At 47.9% G+C, this 17307-nt stretch overlaps 1 protein-coding gene across 1 annotated transcript in view; it reads left to right on the forward strand.

The window, feature by feature from the left end:
- BCAS1 (brain enriched myelin associated protein 1) overlaps positions 1-17307 on the forward strand; it is a 138026-nt gene that overhangs the window by 68104 nt on the left and 52615 nt on the right. Inside the window, exons 4-6 of the mRNA XM_056107467.1 lie at positions 10631-10768; positions 12526-12570; positions 15487-15621. Coding sequence (XP_055963442.1) covers positions 10631-10768; positions 12526-12570; positions 15487-15621 — 318 coding nt within the window. The remainder of the gene's footprint in view (positions 1-10630; positions 10769-12525; positions 12571-15486; positions 15622-17307) is intronic.

Genomic DNA, 17307 nt, shown 5'->3' on the forward strand with positions numbered 1-17307 from the left:
TAGAGGCATAGAAGGTACGTTTTAAAAATGAGTCTTCTTGGAATGGAAATTAGAGTGTTTGAAGTAAAAACCATACTGAATACAAAAGTGTTTTTAAAGGGAGAAGTGCTCTTTCTTTGCGTAGAATAGAATTGCATGGGAATTCAAAGTTATTTACACACTTTGGTATGATATAATTCAGTGTTTATCTTAAGGTAATATATAAATTAGTATAAATAATAGGATGCTTTGGAAAGTGGTGGCAAATCAAGCCATGGGCATCAAAGAGAAAAATCAAACATCCCACTGGTTCTAGAAATAAACTACAGCAAAAGGCATGTCAGGGCTCATGAAATTATTTCTTAGGTTTTAGGTTTTTTTTTTGATTTATCATATTTATAAAGCATAGTACTTTATCATGCAAAATACTATAGGATTTTGTAAGCAGAGAATTCACCATGGCCACTACCAGATTCTGCTTGAACGAAACTCATCACAGACTGGACAATGCTGGCAATAGCGATGGTCCAAAAAGAAAAGGAGAGTGAAATATTGTTTTAACTTATTTGAAGGAAAGTGGGTCTGAGCCACACCCAGAGTGATCAGGGCTAAGTCATGGCTCTGTGCTCAGGAATCACTTCTTTTTTTTTTATTAATTTTATTAAATCACCGTGAGATAGTTACAAGCTTCCATGTTTGGGTTACAATCACACAATGATCAAACACCAATGATCTTCCTTCTTCTAAAAATACAACTCAGGGCCCCTATGGGGCGCTGGGGAATTGAACTGGGGTCTGGGGTCACATGGCCTGCCAGAAGTGATCCCTGAGACAGACATAGTGATCCCTGAGACAGACCTATCCCTCCACCAGTGCACATTCCCCACCACCAATATCCCTGGTAAACCCCCCCTTTCCCACCCTCCCTCTGCCTCCATGGCAGACATGATTCCCCATACTCTCTCTCTACTTTTGGGCATTATGGTTTGCAATACAGACCCTGAGAGGTTATCCTGTTTGGTCCTTTTTCTACTTTCTGCACACATCTCCCATCCCAACGGATTCCTCCAGCCATCATTTTCTTAGCAATCCCTTCTCTGTTCCAGCTGCCTTCTCCCCTTTGCTCATGAGGCAGGCTTCCAGCTCTGGAGCAATCTATCTATCCCATGTATCTACTGTCCATAGGTGTCAGCCTCATGTTATATTGTTTTATCCTCCACGATGAGTGTGGTCCTTCTATGTCTGTCTCAGGGATCATGTCTGGCAGGTCATGTGACCCCAGACCCCAGTTCAATTCCCCAGCGCCCCATAGGGACCTTGAGTTGTATTTTCAGAAGAAGGAAGACAGGACCAATGAGAGGCTCTGTAGACTGGAGCGCAAGCTCCACATGTAAGAGTTCAGGCCAGACCCTCCCACCGCAGGGTCCTTCAACCCTGCAGCCAGGAGGACCCCTGAGTACAGCCACCAGAGGAGAGGGAGGGAGAGGAGGGGAAGGGAAGGAAAGGAGGGGGGAGGGAGGGAGGGGAGGGGAGGAGAAGGAAGGGGAAGGGAGGAGAAGAGAGGGGAGTAGAAGGAAGAGGAGGGGAGGGGACGGGAGGGAAGGGGCTCTCTCTGCCACCTGCTGGAACCACACAGCAAGCAGGGGTGGGGCTAGAATAACAGTTGAAGTCGTTGGTGGGAATCATTGATTCCCAAACATGCCAGTGAATTTGCTCTTTCATTAGTAACCATTGAGTGTCTCCTATTCCATGACTCAGCATGCTGGGAAAGCAGAGGTTCTCTCAGCGTCTTCCAAAGTGGATGAGATAGTCCCCCAGGTTAGGGGAGAGGGGTAACAGGAACAGAGACGGTAGTCGTAGTTGGGTGCAATGGGGGAAGACTTCCCGGGGGCATTGAATAACTATTTTCTCTGGAATGGGCAACAAGCCAGCTCAGTGTGGGAGCCTGTTGTTTTCCACCCTGAGCAAGATGGAAGCAACAAGAGATGTATTGGTGTGTGGGGGGTCAGGGGCTCCTCCTGGGGTCCCCTGCCAGCTGGGCTTGTAGTTCAGTGCGAGGGCTCAGAGACGGGGTGCTTCTCAGGTCTGCGGTGCCAGCGGTGACTCGGGGTGTCCTGGCAGTGCTTGGGGCCTGAGGGCTGCACCCCGAAATGCTCAGGGACCACGTGATGCCAGGGACCCATGCAAGTGTGCGCCCAAACCCCACTTAGCATTCCCGCAGCGCTGGAAGAAACTGTTCTTGTTGTTGTTTTGGTTTGGGGTTGTCACACCTAGAGGCTGGTCAGGGGCTGTGGTCTGGCTGTGTGTTCGAGGGTCATTCCCGACAGTGCTCAGGGAGTGTGGTGCTGGGATTGGAACCCGGGTCCTCTCTCGCCGTCCTGTTGAGCTCTCTCTCCCACCCTGAAGTGACACTTTCACCATGTTGTGGGCTTCTCTGTGCCTGCCCCCTCCACACTTGAGAACACCACCTAGTTCTCAATCGTGCACGCACGTCACAGCGAGATAGCAGGGATGTCCCATCCCTGTTGGGGTGACAGAGAAGTGCCCCTAAACATGGGCCCCGTGTCTTGGGATGGGGTGGGGTGGAGCGCCTCCCGCAAAGGCATCAGTGAGGTGTGCTAGGGACAGGACGAGAAGGCGCTAGGAATGCTGGGAAGAGTTATGCCGCCGAAAGCCAAGTGGGAGCCATCCAGGGAGATAGTATGGGGGGGAAGGGGGGCAAGGCACTTGCCTTGCATGCAGCCAACCCTGGTATGATTCCTCAGCACCACCAGAAATGATCCCTACCACAGAGCCAGGAGTAAAACCCTGAGTTCGGCTGGGTGTGACCCAAAAAACAGAACAAAGCAGAAGTAAGTGGTAAAGACCCCAGGAGGCAGCTCAAATGTGAGAGCATCTCAGGTGTGGTCCTGAGTCAGGCCCGCAGCCCTGTCCCTACAGATATGCCTGGCCATGTACCATTGGGTCCAGCCCCTGTCCATTTGTTTGTTTGTTTGTTTGAATGTTTCTGACGCGTGTGGGGCCTGTGCTTTATTGAGGAGCCATATCTCTGGCTCCAACATTTTTAGAAGAATCAAATATAAGGTTGCATGTTAAGAACAGACCTCAGGGGCTGGAGTTCTAATACAGCGGGTAGGGCATTTGCCTTGCATGCAGCAGACCCAGGTCCGATACCTGGCATACCATATGGTCCCCCGAGCATCACCAGGAGTAATTCCTGAGTGCAGAGCCAGGACTTAAGCCCTGAGCATCACTGGGTGTAACCCAAAAAGCAGGAAAAAAAATAACAGACCTCAATAAAAACATAGTGTTGAAGGAAAGAACTAGATAACAGGTGGGCCCAGTTCTGTGGCAGGTACAAAGTCTCAGGCTGGACTTAGGGCTCTCAGAGGTCAGCCAGCGTCCTCAGGGACTGTGAGGGGGACCGAGGGGAAGAGGCCAACGAGCAGAGATGAGAGATTTATCAGGGGCTCAGGGGACTGGCGGGGGGCAAGACAGAGGCTCTGCAGGGGCCACTGTGTCCTGTTACCCCAAGGAGCAAGGCCACGGCTGTCCTGCCATTAGGGACACTGGCTTACGTATGGAGGACCTCCATGTCCTCACCTCCAGGATACCTCACGACAGCTGGTTTTGAAGTCTGTGCCAGCGCCACTGATTATTCCAGAAGACAGAATGGGTGGTTTAGACACGTTCTTCACACAGCCACTCCCTGGCAACTTAAATGAGGAGCGTCTTAAATGATTGGAATTGATGGGTTAGTTCTATAGGGTTTCTCTGCTCTCCCCCAACGTAAGATCTACACTGCGCCTTACGCTGTCATCCCGTTGTTCATCGATTTGCTCGAGCAGGCACCAGTAACTTCTCCATTGTGAGACTTGTTACTGTATTTGGCATATCAAATATGCCACGGGGAGCTTGCCAGGCTCTGCCATGTGGGCGGGATACTCTTGGTAGCTTGCTGGGCTCTCCGAGAGGGACGGAGGAATCAAACCCAGATCAGCCACGTGCAAGGCAACGCCCTACCCTCTGTGCTATCACTCCAGCCCAAAGTAAGATCATTCCAACAAAATCTTTCTCCAAAATGGCACCAAGCAAAGAAGCAGTTGCCATTAGTTTGCATGGAAAACTTTTCCGGTGTTCCTCAGACTACAAAAAAAACAAAAACAAAAACAAAAACAAAACAAAAAAAACACTGGACTTCACAGGATTGCTTCAGTCTAAGAAAGACGGGAGTGATTTCGGAAAGGCAGGAACACCATGACAGAGAGACAGCTGGTAGAAAGGCGGGCTTTGGAGGGGGGGCTTGGCTGGGCTTTCTTTCTGCTCCGATGCCTCTGCCTCTGGAACAGCTGCTGTAAAACTGGTGCTGAGCACTGTTTCTACCTTTTGATGTCAAAGCAGAACTCCTCTTGAGATTTCTTTCAGTGAGTGGAAAGCCGTCCTCGTGTGGGTCTTTTGTCAAAGTGATGGAGCAGAAATTTTCTAAACACAGAGTATGCCTGCGGTGCATATAAAATCAATGTGAAGATCGTGGTTTTCTGGCGTCTGGATTTGATTTACATCATGTCAAATTTGGCCACTTGCTATAGACTGAATTTCGACAATTCTCCGCCCCGCCCCCCACACCCCAACTACCAATTCAAATGCTGAAACCTAATCTGTGTTCTGAGATTGGGAGGTGAGGCATTGGGGGAATGATATTACCCTGGGGATGAGGTTCTCAAGAATATAGTTATTGCCTCAGAGAGAGAGTCCCCCCAAGAGATCTCACGGCCTTCCACCATAAGTAGTTCTGGCAAAAAAATGACTGCCTGGGGGCCAAGAAGTGACCCTTCCCAGACACGAAACATGCCACGACTGTGGACTTCTAACCTTCCAAGCTGTGGAAAATCATTTTCTCTGATTATAACCCACCTGTTTTGTGTATTTTATTATCTCTGTTTGAATAGGCTAAGACTTCTCGTGCATGTTCAACCTAGTTGAGTTGGTGTCCAGGGACTAAGGGGGCACCCCGGTGGCTTTCAACCACCAGTCCACAAACTGACCCGAGTGCAGTTATAAAAAGGTTCAAAACTGGACCCACAACCCCCCAGCTGCCGTGTGAGCAACAGCCCAGCTCTGCAGCCTCACGACTAATCACTCCAACGAAACTCCTAGGTTCACCGGCTTTCAGGCTGAAAACTCTGGGGTCCTCTCGAAGTAGAGGCAGACAGCCTCCACCACCGCCCCCAACCAGTCCCCCCATAATCCCGGAAGCCCCAGCACCCACACCCACGGCCACCACCCTGTAAACAACAGCATAGCTGCACAACTCAACTCAGAAGAGATGCCAAGCCAAGCTGATGGAACTCACGGGCACACCAGGCCCCAGGGCCCCTCAAGAAGGGGACGAGCCGAGAATCACCCGAGTCTGACAGACCCTGGAGCTGCTGAAGCATGCAGCCACCTATGCAGCTATGCGACGCCTCCAAACTCCCCAGTGCTGACCGCCCAGGAGGGGCACAGCAAGTCAGATGGGAAAGTAGCTTAGAAGACAACTAAGTTCAATACACAAAAATCAGTGATGCAGAAGGCTCAACGAGCACCAGGCAGCTCAGTAAACCCTCAGGTAGTGACTAATAACACCGTTGTTCAATATAACAATTTTCACACTTTTACTGAAGTATGTTTAGATAATACCATTTTTCATTTTGTAATAACAAGCGAGGACAGCCAGGCGCGGGGGCAGGAGACTGCCCCTTGGAGGGGAGCGGGTTGAGCTTTCCTCCCCGCCCTGACCAGGGCTCCGGCAGCCGAAGACCTCCAGGACCAGCCACCACCATGCTGAGACCACTCTCCGCACACATGAAGGTACTGGCAGAGGGACAAAGCCATGCGGGTTCCGGGGCCGAGATCTCCAAGCCTACACGGATTGGGGCCGAGCATCCTCCACCCAGATCCTCCAAATTCCAGTAGGCGGGGGTCACACCCACCAACTGGCCCCCTGGCGCCGTGTAATCCCATCAGCGGCCAAGACTCAGAGACTATAAAAACCAGCTCCCGGAAACGCGCGGCCGCGCGACATCTTATTATGACATCTTATTATCTCATTCCTACTTTGGACAAACTGGCAGGCTACCGAATGTAGCCTGCCCACACGGCAGAGTCTGGCAAACTCCCTGTGGCGTACCCAATATGCCAAATACCAGTAACAATGATGGGTCTCATTCTCCTAAAGAGCCTTGAATATAATCTCAGGGCTAGGATGAAGGAGACGTTACTGGGGCCTGCTCGAGGCAATCGATGAATAACAGGATGCTTTGTGATTTTGTGAATAACAAGCAATCTCGCCCGCACGGCAAAGCCTGGCAAGCTCCCCGTGACATATTCAATATGCCAAAAACAGTAACAACGAGTCACACACTTTGTTGTAAGACGTTATTGGTGCCCGCTCGAGCAAATCGATGAACAAGGGAGGACAGCGACAGTGACAATTACAAGCAATATAAAATAAATTATTTTGTGCCTGCCAAGAGGGCAGGCTTGGGTGACGGGTAGGAAACTGGTCACAAAGGTGGAGGGAAGAAGCTCACATTGGTGGTGGGACTGATGTTGAAATATTGAATGCCCGAAATAACTGTCATAAGAACAACTTGGTAAACCACAGTATTTAAATAAAGTCTTTAAAAAACACTCAAGACAAAGTTGTTCCATTTTTCAAAAAAAAAAATCGGTCACAACTTGAGAATTTTTCATAAAGCAAAGTATTTTTCATCTGCAAAATTAGATGTTTGTGTTCATTAGAGTCATTTAAAAAAATAAACATGAGTTTTTAAAAAGATTCCAAACCAATAGTCGACCACAGACCTGATTTAGAATCCCCAGATTCATATCTCTCGGAGTGTGTGTTCTTTAAAAAAGAGCTTTTAGCTGCCCTGAGTTTTATTTCACTGTTTGAAAACTTTTCCTTGTAATACCGACCTCAGAAAGTTGTTGTAAGAATTAAAAGAAGCCATGAAATTTAGTCTACATTATAAATGCCTCTTCTTTTCCACTGCTCTATAACAAAGAGTGATATAGAAAGGCCAGTGACCATGTTCAGAATAATATGAGCTTTTTAAAAAAAAATTATTTATTGATTCACTGTGGGAAAAGTTACAAAGCTTTCCGGTTTAAGTCTCGGTCGTGCAATTATTAAACACATTTCCCTTGACCAATACTCATTTTTCACCACCAAGAACCCCAATACATGCCCCCCCAACCCTCCCAATGCCTGTGAGGCAGATGAATTCTAGTCAGCACTCTATCTACTTTGATTAGATTCATTGTTTTGACAAAAGATGCACCATTATATCTAGAGTTTACACCCCTAAATCAGACATGCTGAAAAGGCATTGTGAAATAATTTGTTTTCTACAGCTGGTTACAAGCATCAAATGATGATCGCTATTGTGGCCACGCAATTTTGGATTTCTGGTATTTTACTTATTAAGCCTGAAAGTATTTCTGTTGAGAGTCAGATAACTATGAGATTGGTTTCTGTGTTCTGGAGCCATGGCCATGCCGGAGAGCCGCTCGTGGGGGACAACTCATGACCTTGGTAGGGCATGAAGGACGAGCCGGGAATGCCCCCCTTCCCATGAGGTTTCAGTTGCCCCATCACAACCGGCTCATATCTGGCTTTCCATAAGGCTCTGAAGCGGCTGCCATCTTTCTTTCCAGAGGGAAAAAGAACATGAGCTTTTTTTAAGAGAGCAAGCTCTGACTGGTATTCCTGAATAAGTGCTCATGCATTTGAACTAAATTGAAGAATCAAGCCCAGGAGTCTCACTGCCGTGCTACCAAATCTCATGCAATGATTGGAGCAATAATCAAAACAGACAAAAACGCAAAGATTCCATAGGGGGTCTCCAGGCTCAGGCCTAGGTCCCATTAGAGATCCTGTAAAGAAAACAACAGGGTCATGGTGGTCTCTGGCTAGCAGGATGCAGATGATGCAGAGAAGGAAATACCTAGTCTAGGATGAAGGCAAGAATTCCATGAGAGGCAGGAAGAGAGGGATGCTCGGGACAGGAGGTGAGATGTGGGTTTGCTCCTTCTCTCTCTCCAATCCAAGGCCCTCTGGCCAATCCACGGTCCCAGGCAGGGGACAGCCGGCCTGTCCTGAACATGGCTTCCTCAACACCTGCCATTCTCCCCAGCAAACCCGCCATTTTTTCAGATCCAACCACAGATCCACAGGACTTTCCTGAGGGAAATCTCCCTTTGACTTTTTTTTTGCAAGTATACTTTTTGAGTTGCAAAATGCACATACCCCCTGATTCAGAATTTTCGCATCCAAAAATGTATCCAAGGGAAATATAAGCACGTGTGAGTAATCCAAAGTAAATGTACGTATCCATTCAACACCCTTGATGTGAAACTTTTTTTTTTCTTTTTGGGTCACACCTGGAGATGCACAAGGGTTTCTCCTGGCTCTGCACTCAGGAGTTACTCCTGGCAGTGCTCAGGCAACCAGATGGGATGCTGGGAATCGAACCTGGGTCAACCACGTGCAAGGCAAAGCCCTACCCACTGTGCTATCGCTCCAGCCCGATGTGAAACTATTAAAAAAAAAAGCATATCCATCTAAAAGTATCAAATAAGGAGTCGGGTCAACATACAGTGGAATATACTTCATGGAACATAGAGAACAAGGCATATTTTTCTGTGCGGTGGTGAGCAGGTGAGCAGGGGGAGGGCATCTATACTTTTTATTAAGTAAAATTAGCAGCAGGATGGGCTGGAGCGATAGCACAGTGGGTAGGGCATTTTCCTTGCACGTGGCCAACCTGGCTTTGATTCCTCTGTCCCTCTCGAAGAGCCGGGCAAGCTACCGAGAGTATCCTGCCCACACGGCAGAGTTTGGCAAGCTCCCCGTGGCGTATTCAATATGCCAAAGACAGTAACAACAAATCTCACAATGGAGACGTTACTGGTGCCCGCTCGAGCAAATCGATGGACAACGGGAGGACTGTGCTACAGAGCTACAGCAGCAGGATGGAGAAAACACCTTCCTTCTTGTAGAACCTGTATCTGCAATCACTCACCTCTTGAATACTCTGTTGGTACCCCAGGCACTGAGTTCAGCGCAACAATATTAGAGAATTAACAGCAAATCTCTTGCTCTGCAGAACTGATGATCCGACTGATTCTGAGAACATCCAGAAATGGGTGGCCCTCGCTAAAATGGGAAACGCAACGTGCTGTGACAAAGGGAAAGTGATGAAGACAAAGGGAGGAAGCACAGGCAATTTAAGGAGCTGGCGGGAATTACACACAGCTAGACAGAGGGGAAGACTGGTTTCCCACAAAGCCTTGTGGTGAGAAACAGATTGTGGTATATGGAATTTCGGTGACTCCGAGAAAGGTGGCCAGAAAGAATGAAGTGGGAAGGAAGGTGGGCACAGGGAATTGGAGATGGTCAGGTAGGCTAGACGAGACAGCACTGGAAGCTCTAGACCCAGTGGGCTGCTGGAAATCACTGAATTGGGATAAAAAATAGGTTCTGCTGAGTAAAGAACAGATAGAAAGATCCAGGGTCCAAGTACTGCAAGGGACAATGCCTTGCAGTCAGGAGTACAAAGATGATCAGGATTTGCCTCAGGTAATGGACAGGGAACGGAAGACATGGGGAAAGGAAGACGGATTCAGGAGGTACCCCCTTTGCTGGGTAAATTCGAGAGCATCGGTTCCTATTAGCGTCAATAAGCTCCATCAATGGAATGAGTACTTAAAACCATCCAATGTCAGACTTCTTTTTATTTATTTATTTATTTATTTATTTGCTTTTTGAGTCACACCCAGCGATGCTCAGGGGTTACTTCCGGCTCTTCACTCAGGAATTACTCCTGGTGGTGCTTGGGGGACCAGATGGGATGCCAGGGATTGAACCTGGGTTGGCTGTGTGCAAGTTTGGCAAACCCTCTACCTACTGTACTATCGCTCTGGCCCCCAGATCTGGTTTTTGTTTGGTTTTAGTGAGCGATAGCACAGCCATAGGGCGTTTGCCTTGCGCGCAGCCAGCCCGGCCAAGCTGGGTTCGATTCCTCTGCCCCTCTCGGAGAGCACAGCAAGCTACCGAGAGTATCTCACCTGCGCGACAAAGCCTGGCAAGCTCCCCGTGACGTGTTCGATATGCCAAACACAGTAACAACAAGTCTCACGATGGAGACGTTACTGGGCCCGCTCGAGCAAATCGATGAACAACGGGAGGATGGTGATCGTGATGTTTCACTGCTCTCGGTCCTTGGAGGTGGGGGTGAGGCAAAAGGGGGTCCATCAATAGCTGTGCTCTGGGGCTATTGATCAGGATCCCCCAAAGATAGAAAACACTACCTCAGACTCGGTCTCTGCAGAATTGGGAGAAAAGGGTTTTTGTTTGGAATGCAGCGTGCACTGCTGAGTTGGTTCCCCTCTGGCTCCGAACAATGTCCCTCCCTTGGGCAGGCTGCATGTGCTTCCAACGGGGGGAGGGGAAGGAGGCCTGAGTCCCATAAGCTCCTGATTGTTCTCCACGCCCGTGGGAAGAGCAACTATGGCTGGAATTAGGGGCTCGGTGCGAAGGAAAAGCATGACTTTGACAGTCCACACTCAACAAACCGCAACTGTGAAAACTCTGCCTTGCTCCTAGGACATAGATGCCAGTGAGGAGAAAGAACCGGAAGTCAGTCCTGTGAGTCGCTCTCTCCCCCGGGACGCAGCTGAGGACCAGCCCCAGATAGCAGGGACAGAGAATAACCCTTCCATCATGAGCTTCTTTAAAACCCTGGTAAGTCCTTTCCTTTCTCATTTTTTGTTGCAGTACCATTGCTCCTGTGGTGTGGGTGCTAAGGAGGATGCTATCTCGATGCCATCGTAGAGCACAGGTTTCACTCCACGGCAGCTGGGTTACCCCAGGCTTTTCCTGACGGAGCCCTGAGAGTTGAGACCCTTGACAAAGACAATGGGTCATCAGATCGGTGACACAGGCTGGGTGGTAATGGGATCATGGCAACCGAATGCCCTGCGGACATTGATCATAAATATAACTGCAAAGTCCCTCCTTGGAGGAACGGGTGTTGGAACACTGTAGGATTAAAACCTCATCATGAACAGCTCTGCAAATTGAATCACAGTGATTCAGTTTTTTAAACAATTAAAAAAAGAAAATCAGGCTTCGGGGCAGGGTAAGGAAAGACATGAGGAAAGGAAGACAGATTCAGGAGGTACCTGCTTTCCTAGGTAAATTTGAGAACATCAGGATTAGCATCGATAAGCTCCATCAATGGAATTATTACTTAAAACAATTAACTGTGTCGCCCTATCAGAGCATTTTTGTCACTCTGTGGCAGATCAAACTCCTGAAATCCTTTTCTATCTTCTCAGGTTTCACTCTGCTCTGTTAACTGGACCCTGGTCCTGTGATGTTCACTTTCTTCTATTTTTTTTTTCAATCAACAAATGTTTATTAAACCTTATGTTAGTTTTCTCAGACGTCCGTAACAAAATGCTGTGCCAGGATGACTTAAACAACAACTTATTTTCTCCTAGTCCTTGAGTCTCCTAGAAGTCTGATCATCATCAAGTCTGGTTTCTTTAGATCCTCTTCTTCCTAGTTGGCAGACGACAGCGTTCTTGCCATCCTAATATATCTTTTTATGTCCAAATTTCTCCTTATCCTATTGGATTAGGCCAAACTCTCATGGGCTCAGTTTAACATAATAATCTTTTTAAAGATTCTATCCCCATGTAGAGTCATCATCTGAGATTTTGGGGATTTATCACTTCAACAACATCATTTTCAGTGGGACATAATTTATGACAATTTTTCATGTGCTAAGCCCCAAAGGTAAAGAAAAGTGTGATGCTCAAATGTTTGACAAATGTTACGGTGATGTTCACTTTCTGATTCTTTAAGGCAAACCCCAGGGCCAGACCCTTCAGAGAAAGTCCCGTTCCGTGTATGGGTGGTTAACTAGACGCCCTTCGGTTGTTTGAGTTTTGTCTAAAGACCAATTTCAAAATATAAAATAAAGAGAACCAACCAAGTCGACGAACACTCACAGAGACTGCATTGGTTGGCATCTGTGCCCGGGTTGATGGAACGTCTGTGACTTCTGAGAAGCTCTGTCAAATATGGTCAGGCTTGGGCTGGAGCGATAATCCAGGGGGTTGACAACGTGACCTGCATTCCACCTACCCCATTCGATCCTGGCACTTTATATGGTTCCTGGAGTCCTCAGTCCCATAGTGATACCTGACCCCAAGGGCAAGAACGAGCCCTGAGCATCACCAAACGTGGCCTCCAAGCTCCCAAAATAAATATGGTCAGGCTCTGGTTGACTGTGCAGGGTCAAATGTACTTGCCTTATAAACTATCAATTTTAACTCAGGCATTACTGGAAATCTGTGTTTCCATCCAACTGAAATGAGAAGAAAGAGCTTCTCGTTAAGGTCTGAGCTAGGAGACTGAACAGATGTAACTGTGAAATGAAATTACCCTAAAGTGCCTCAGTGTCTAACGTTTGGTTTTCTCACACTTTGAAGGTTTCACCTAATAAAGCGGAAACAAAAAAAGACCCAGAAGACCCGGTAGGTAACTGAACATACATTTGCATTTGGCTTTATATGTGTACTTAGATTTTGATTGCGTCTGCATCCTTATTTCTTGAACTGTGTATTTGTATGAATACCTAGCACTTTTATATATATATATATTTAGAAATTGGATGGTGCTATTAGATTGCTTTTAAAATATTTCATTTATGTTCACAGTGTTTTCAGGAACCTTTTAGTTGGGAGCTTGATGTGTGTGCCAGTTCTGGCTAAGTTGTATCGCCAGAACTGATTTCTCATAGAGAAAAAGACCGAGCTCAGAATCATTCTGTATCATCTTCCTCTTTTAGTGTAGAGAGACCCAAGAATAGTCTATGCACTTGAATCACTAAGAATGACAAAGAGGTGAGACTGCATTGGATGGGGAAGTAGGTTGCTATATTTTGGGTTTTGCAAAAATACCTTCTTTGGATCATTGGTGTCACTTGGGGGGGAAAAATCCATTTCTATCACAAAGGCAATTGTTTGGCGAGGTAAAGTAGTCACCATTGAACGCTTGCCAAATGCAGGCGCGTGTCAGAGTGAGGACAGTCAAGATGCTGCATTTTTCTCTGTCATCCTCGAAACGCAGCCAAAGCGTCTCAAAATAAACCTGGTTTGGAACCCCCGCTTTCTAGAGATGTTTTCCCTTTACACTTGACAGAACTGATTATCTCTAGTGAAACACATGGTTTACATTTTACGGGCGTCACAGGGAAAGTTGAGCTTGGTGACAAATAAGCCTGGCGCCTTCCTTTTGATAAGGGGAAGTGCTTAGAGACACTGCAACCAAGTAGAGGGCTTGGCCAAGCCGATGCATCTGCCGCCCATGTTGGGAAGACTTAAGTGATAAAAGGAACCCTGCCTTCGGGCTGAAGTCCAGCCATTCCCTAACTGTAAAATCCTCACCTGTATGAACTCAAATCTCCCTGTCTGCAAAATTGGTATGAGAAAGACCGTCTGCTCAGCTCAGCATGGAATGGACGTCTGACAGTGCTCGGTGAGCTACAGGATATTGTTCACTTGTAGGAGATGATTCTATTTCCATAAGCTCTGTGAGAGAAACTGAACATGACGACTGTTATAGTTATTGGTTCTTCTCCAGTCTCCTTCCATTGAAAACCTAATGTCTATCCGAAGGCATTACGTGCCTTTTCCTATAAAATGATTCCCAGGCTACAAGGCACCGAGAGTCAAGTTCGATGAATGGTTGAGTCCGAGTGTTACTGTTTTGGTTCTGTGTTGTCTTGCGTTGTTTGAAGTCACACGGGCTGCAGGGGCTGGAAGCAGGGGACGGGGTGTGGGGAGGTCGTGTGGCTTTTCCAAATGACCCAATGATTTCGCTCTCCAGCTCTCAGACATCAAGATTCTTCCCGACCCAAATGGTCCTAACTGAGGGTGGCCGCATATCACGGAGAAAGTCTCACTTATTTTTGCTCAGGGAGCTGTGGGGTCATGCCAGTGGTTCTATGTAGTCATTGCTCACCTGTGACAATGATCACAGTCCTTCTAGAATCCTCAGCCTCAGGGCTGGAGCGCTAGCACAGCGAGTAGGGTTTGCCATGCACATGGCTGACCCGGGTTTGATTCCCAGCATCCCATATGGTCCCCTGAGAACCGCCAGGAGTCATTCCTGAGTGCAGAGCCAGGAGGAACCCCTGTGTATCGCTGGGTGTGACCCCCCAAAAAGAAAAAAAAAAGAATTCTCAGTCTCATCCCTTGTCTTGTTGGTTCCGGTTTTAAGAGTCTGTGCTTTCGGTGGAATTTCCTGTTCAGCACTGGGTGTTTCTAAGCTCCACAGACTCACCCCTTTCCCCACCAGTGAGGCCTTGAGTCAGCAGTGCTAAGTGCTCTCTCAGAAGTGCTCTGCATCCCTGGTGTGGTCTCCATGCCAGGGCTCACACTAGAGGCGTTTTGGCCTGAGATACCTGCACCTAGGGAAGTCAGGAAAGGTGTTTGCAAGCCACTGGTATGTCCAAAGTCTCCAGGTCACAAGGGGTGAGTGTGAAAATAAGAGCCACTGGGCATCACTCAAGCCCTTGACTCCAAGATATTTTTTTTTAAGTCTTGGTCTTTTGGTTTGATTACTTTTACTTTCCCAAATGACAACAACATTTAGATTTGGGGATTAGTGCTCTCCTCTTTTGCTCTTTAAAAATGCCCTCTCTCAGGGGGACTGGAGAGATAGTACAGCGGGTAGGGCATTTGCCTTGCACACGGCTGACCCGGGTTCAATCCCCAGCATCCCATATAGTCCCCCGAGCACCGCCAGGAGTAATTCCTGAGTGCAGAGCCATGAGTAACTCCTGAGCATCTCTGGGTGTGACTCAAAAAGGAAAAATAAAAAAAAGATGTCCCCTCTAGGGGCTGGAGAGATGGTACAGTGGGTTGGGCACTGGCTTTTCACAAGGCCAAACTGAGTTCAACCCCCAGCATCCCATATGGTCCCCTGAGCCCACGTGGCGTGATTCCTAAGTGCAGAGTCAGAAGTCAGCTCTGAGCACTGCCAGTTGTGGCTAAAAATAAGTGAGTAATAAATTAAAATGCCCTTCTCTGGATACTTGATGTCCCCTTGGCAGAGCTGAAATGTCTGGAACAAATGGAACTGCCTTCGTCTGGGTCACTTAAACCAACGGTCGGATTTAAATGCTTGAAAAATCAGTGTGTAGTTGAAATGCACTTACTCCGCGTGGTCTTTAATACATTTTTGAGAGTTTTGAGAAGGACCAGATGTGGATATCTGGGGAAGTGATGGGGGGTACTGGGGGGGATGGGGGGAGGAGGAGACCCCAGCAGTTAATTGCTGATGTGTTTGAATGCACATTAAAAAAAAAAGAAGAAGAAAAAAAAACGGGAAACACAGGTTTTGTTTAAAAACCCGAGTTCTAAGCTGTGACTGCTGTTGGCTAAAAGGCATCCAAAGCCGAGATTGTTTGTGATGGACACGTGGGGCAGAAGACGGCCCAGATCCAGGCCAAAGGCTCCAAGAAAAAACAGCTGCAGAGCCCCAGGCTGGGACAGGCCTGTAGGAAACTCTTTAGACAAAAGGTGTGTATGTGGGGTGGGGGTGGGGGGGTGAGGGGGGCAGGAACCCTGGTCGCCACCTCCCTCCACCCAGCTCCTCTTCAGTGAAGCGTCCTGGGTGGTTAGCAGGTTATTGAGAGAATTCGCTTTATGAACCAAATTTCAGTGATTCCAAAAAAACAAACAAACACTGTCCTCCCGTTGTTCATCGATTTGTTCGAGCGGGCCCAGTAGCATCTCCATTGTGAGACTTCTTGTTACTGTGTCTGGCATACTGAATACTCTCGGTAGCTTGCCAGGCTCTCCGAGAGGGGCAGAGGAATCGAACCTGGCTCGGTCAGGCTGGCTGAGCGCAAGGCAAACGCCCTACCGCTGTGCTATGACAAAAATCTCTAAAGTCCTAAGCCACGAAATCTGGTTCCTTCCCCAGGTAGACCAGGGTTCTGCGTTTATGCCTCTAACCCCACGTTTCTCAAAGGTCACTGGGTTCTGCCAAATAGCATACTTGATATTTTATCTTGAAGGCAGCTTATTGGCTATTCAAAGTTCACTTTCTAAGAAATGTCACACGGCCGACATGACAAGCCAGAGTCACTTTTTTCCAAGCAAAAAGTGACTGTTGATAGGGTCAATTCAAAACAAAAATTGGCTCGTGACCATTTTCTTTTGGCTGTGTTCTGGTCACCCCGTTGGGTAAGAAGCACACAGATGCTTGTAAGGGAACTTGTATGACAAATAAGAAATGGCAACTAGCCAGCTGGAGAGGAATGTCACCGAGATCTCCCCTCCAGTGTTCTTGGATGGACTAAATATGAGTTAAAAAGGAAAAGTGTTTTCACTGTTGGGATACAATGTTGTGGCTTTTCCACACATGATCGGATGAGCTGGCTTTGACACTAGCGCTGGCGTGCTCTCTGCAATTTGGGAAATGCTCCTCTAACCTCAAGGTAACAACGGAATCACCCTCCACCCTCCATGCCCAGCATTAATACCGCTTATACTGAACTCAAATAAAAGCCTACAGCAAAGTGAACAGTGAAGGAAGCCCAAGCAAGCTTGAGCTCTGTGACCTTGGTCAAACCGAGGGCCTCCAACTTCTACTGGGAAACGCTCACTCCCCATGTCTCAAACCATGCGGGCTCTGCATCTGCCCATTAAAGGGATCCCTGAGGGGGCTGGAGCTATAGGACAGCGGGGAGGGCATTTGCCTTGCACGCGGCCAACCTGGGTTCAATTCCCAGCATCCCATAGGGCCCCCTGAGTAATTGCTCATCGATTTGTTCGAGCGGGCCCAAGTAGCATCTCCATTGTGAGACTTCTTGTTACTGTGTTTGGCATATTGAATACTCTCGGTAGCTTGCCAGGCTCTCCGAGAGGGGCAGAGGAATCGAACCTGGCTCGGTCAGGCTGGCTGAGCGCAAGGCAAGTGCCCTACCGCTGTGCTATGACAAAAATCTCTAAAGTCCTAAGCCACGAAATCTGGGTCCTTCCCCAGGTAGACCAGGGTTCTGCGTTTATGCCTATAACCCCACATTTCCTGAGTAATTACCGCCAGGAGTCATTCCTGAACGCAGAGCCAGGAGGAACCCCTGAGCATCGCCGGACGTGACCCAACAGAGAAAAACAAATAATAAAAATAAATAAATAAAAAAGATCCCCGAATTGAACCCAGGGTGGCCGCAATGCAAGGCAAGTGTGCTGTCCTATTGC

The sequence above is a fragment of the Sorex fumeus genome, unplaced genomic scaffold, assembly GCF_029834395.1.
Source record: "Sorex fumeus unplaced genomic scaffold, SorFum_2.1 ptg000166l, whole genome shotgun sequence".
NCBI lineage: Eukaryota > Metazoa > Chordata > Mammalia > Eulipotyphla > Soricidae > Sorex > Sorex fumeus.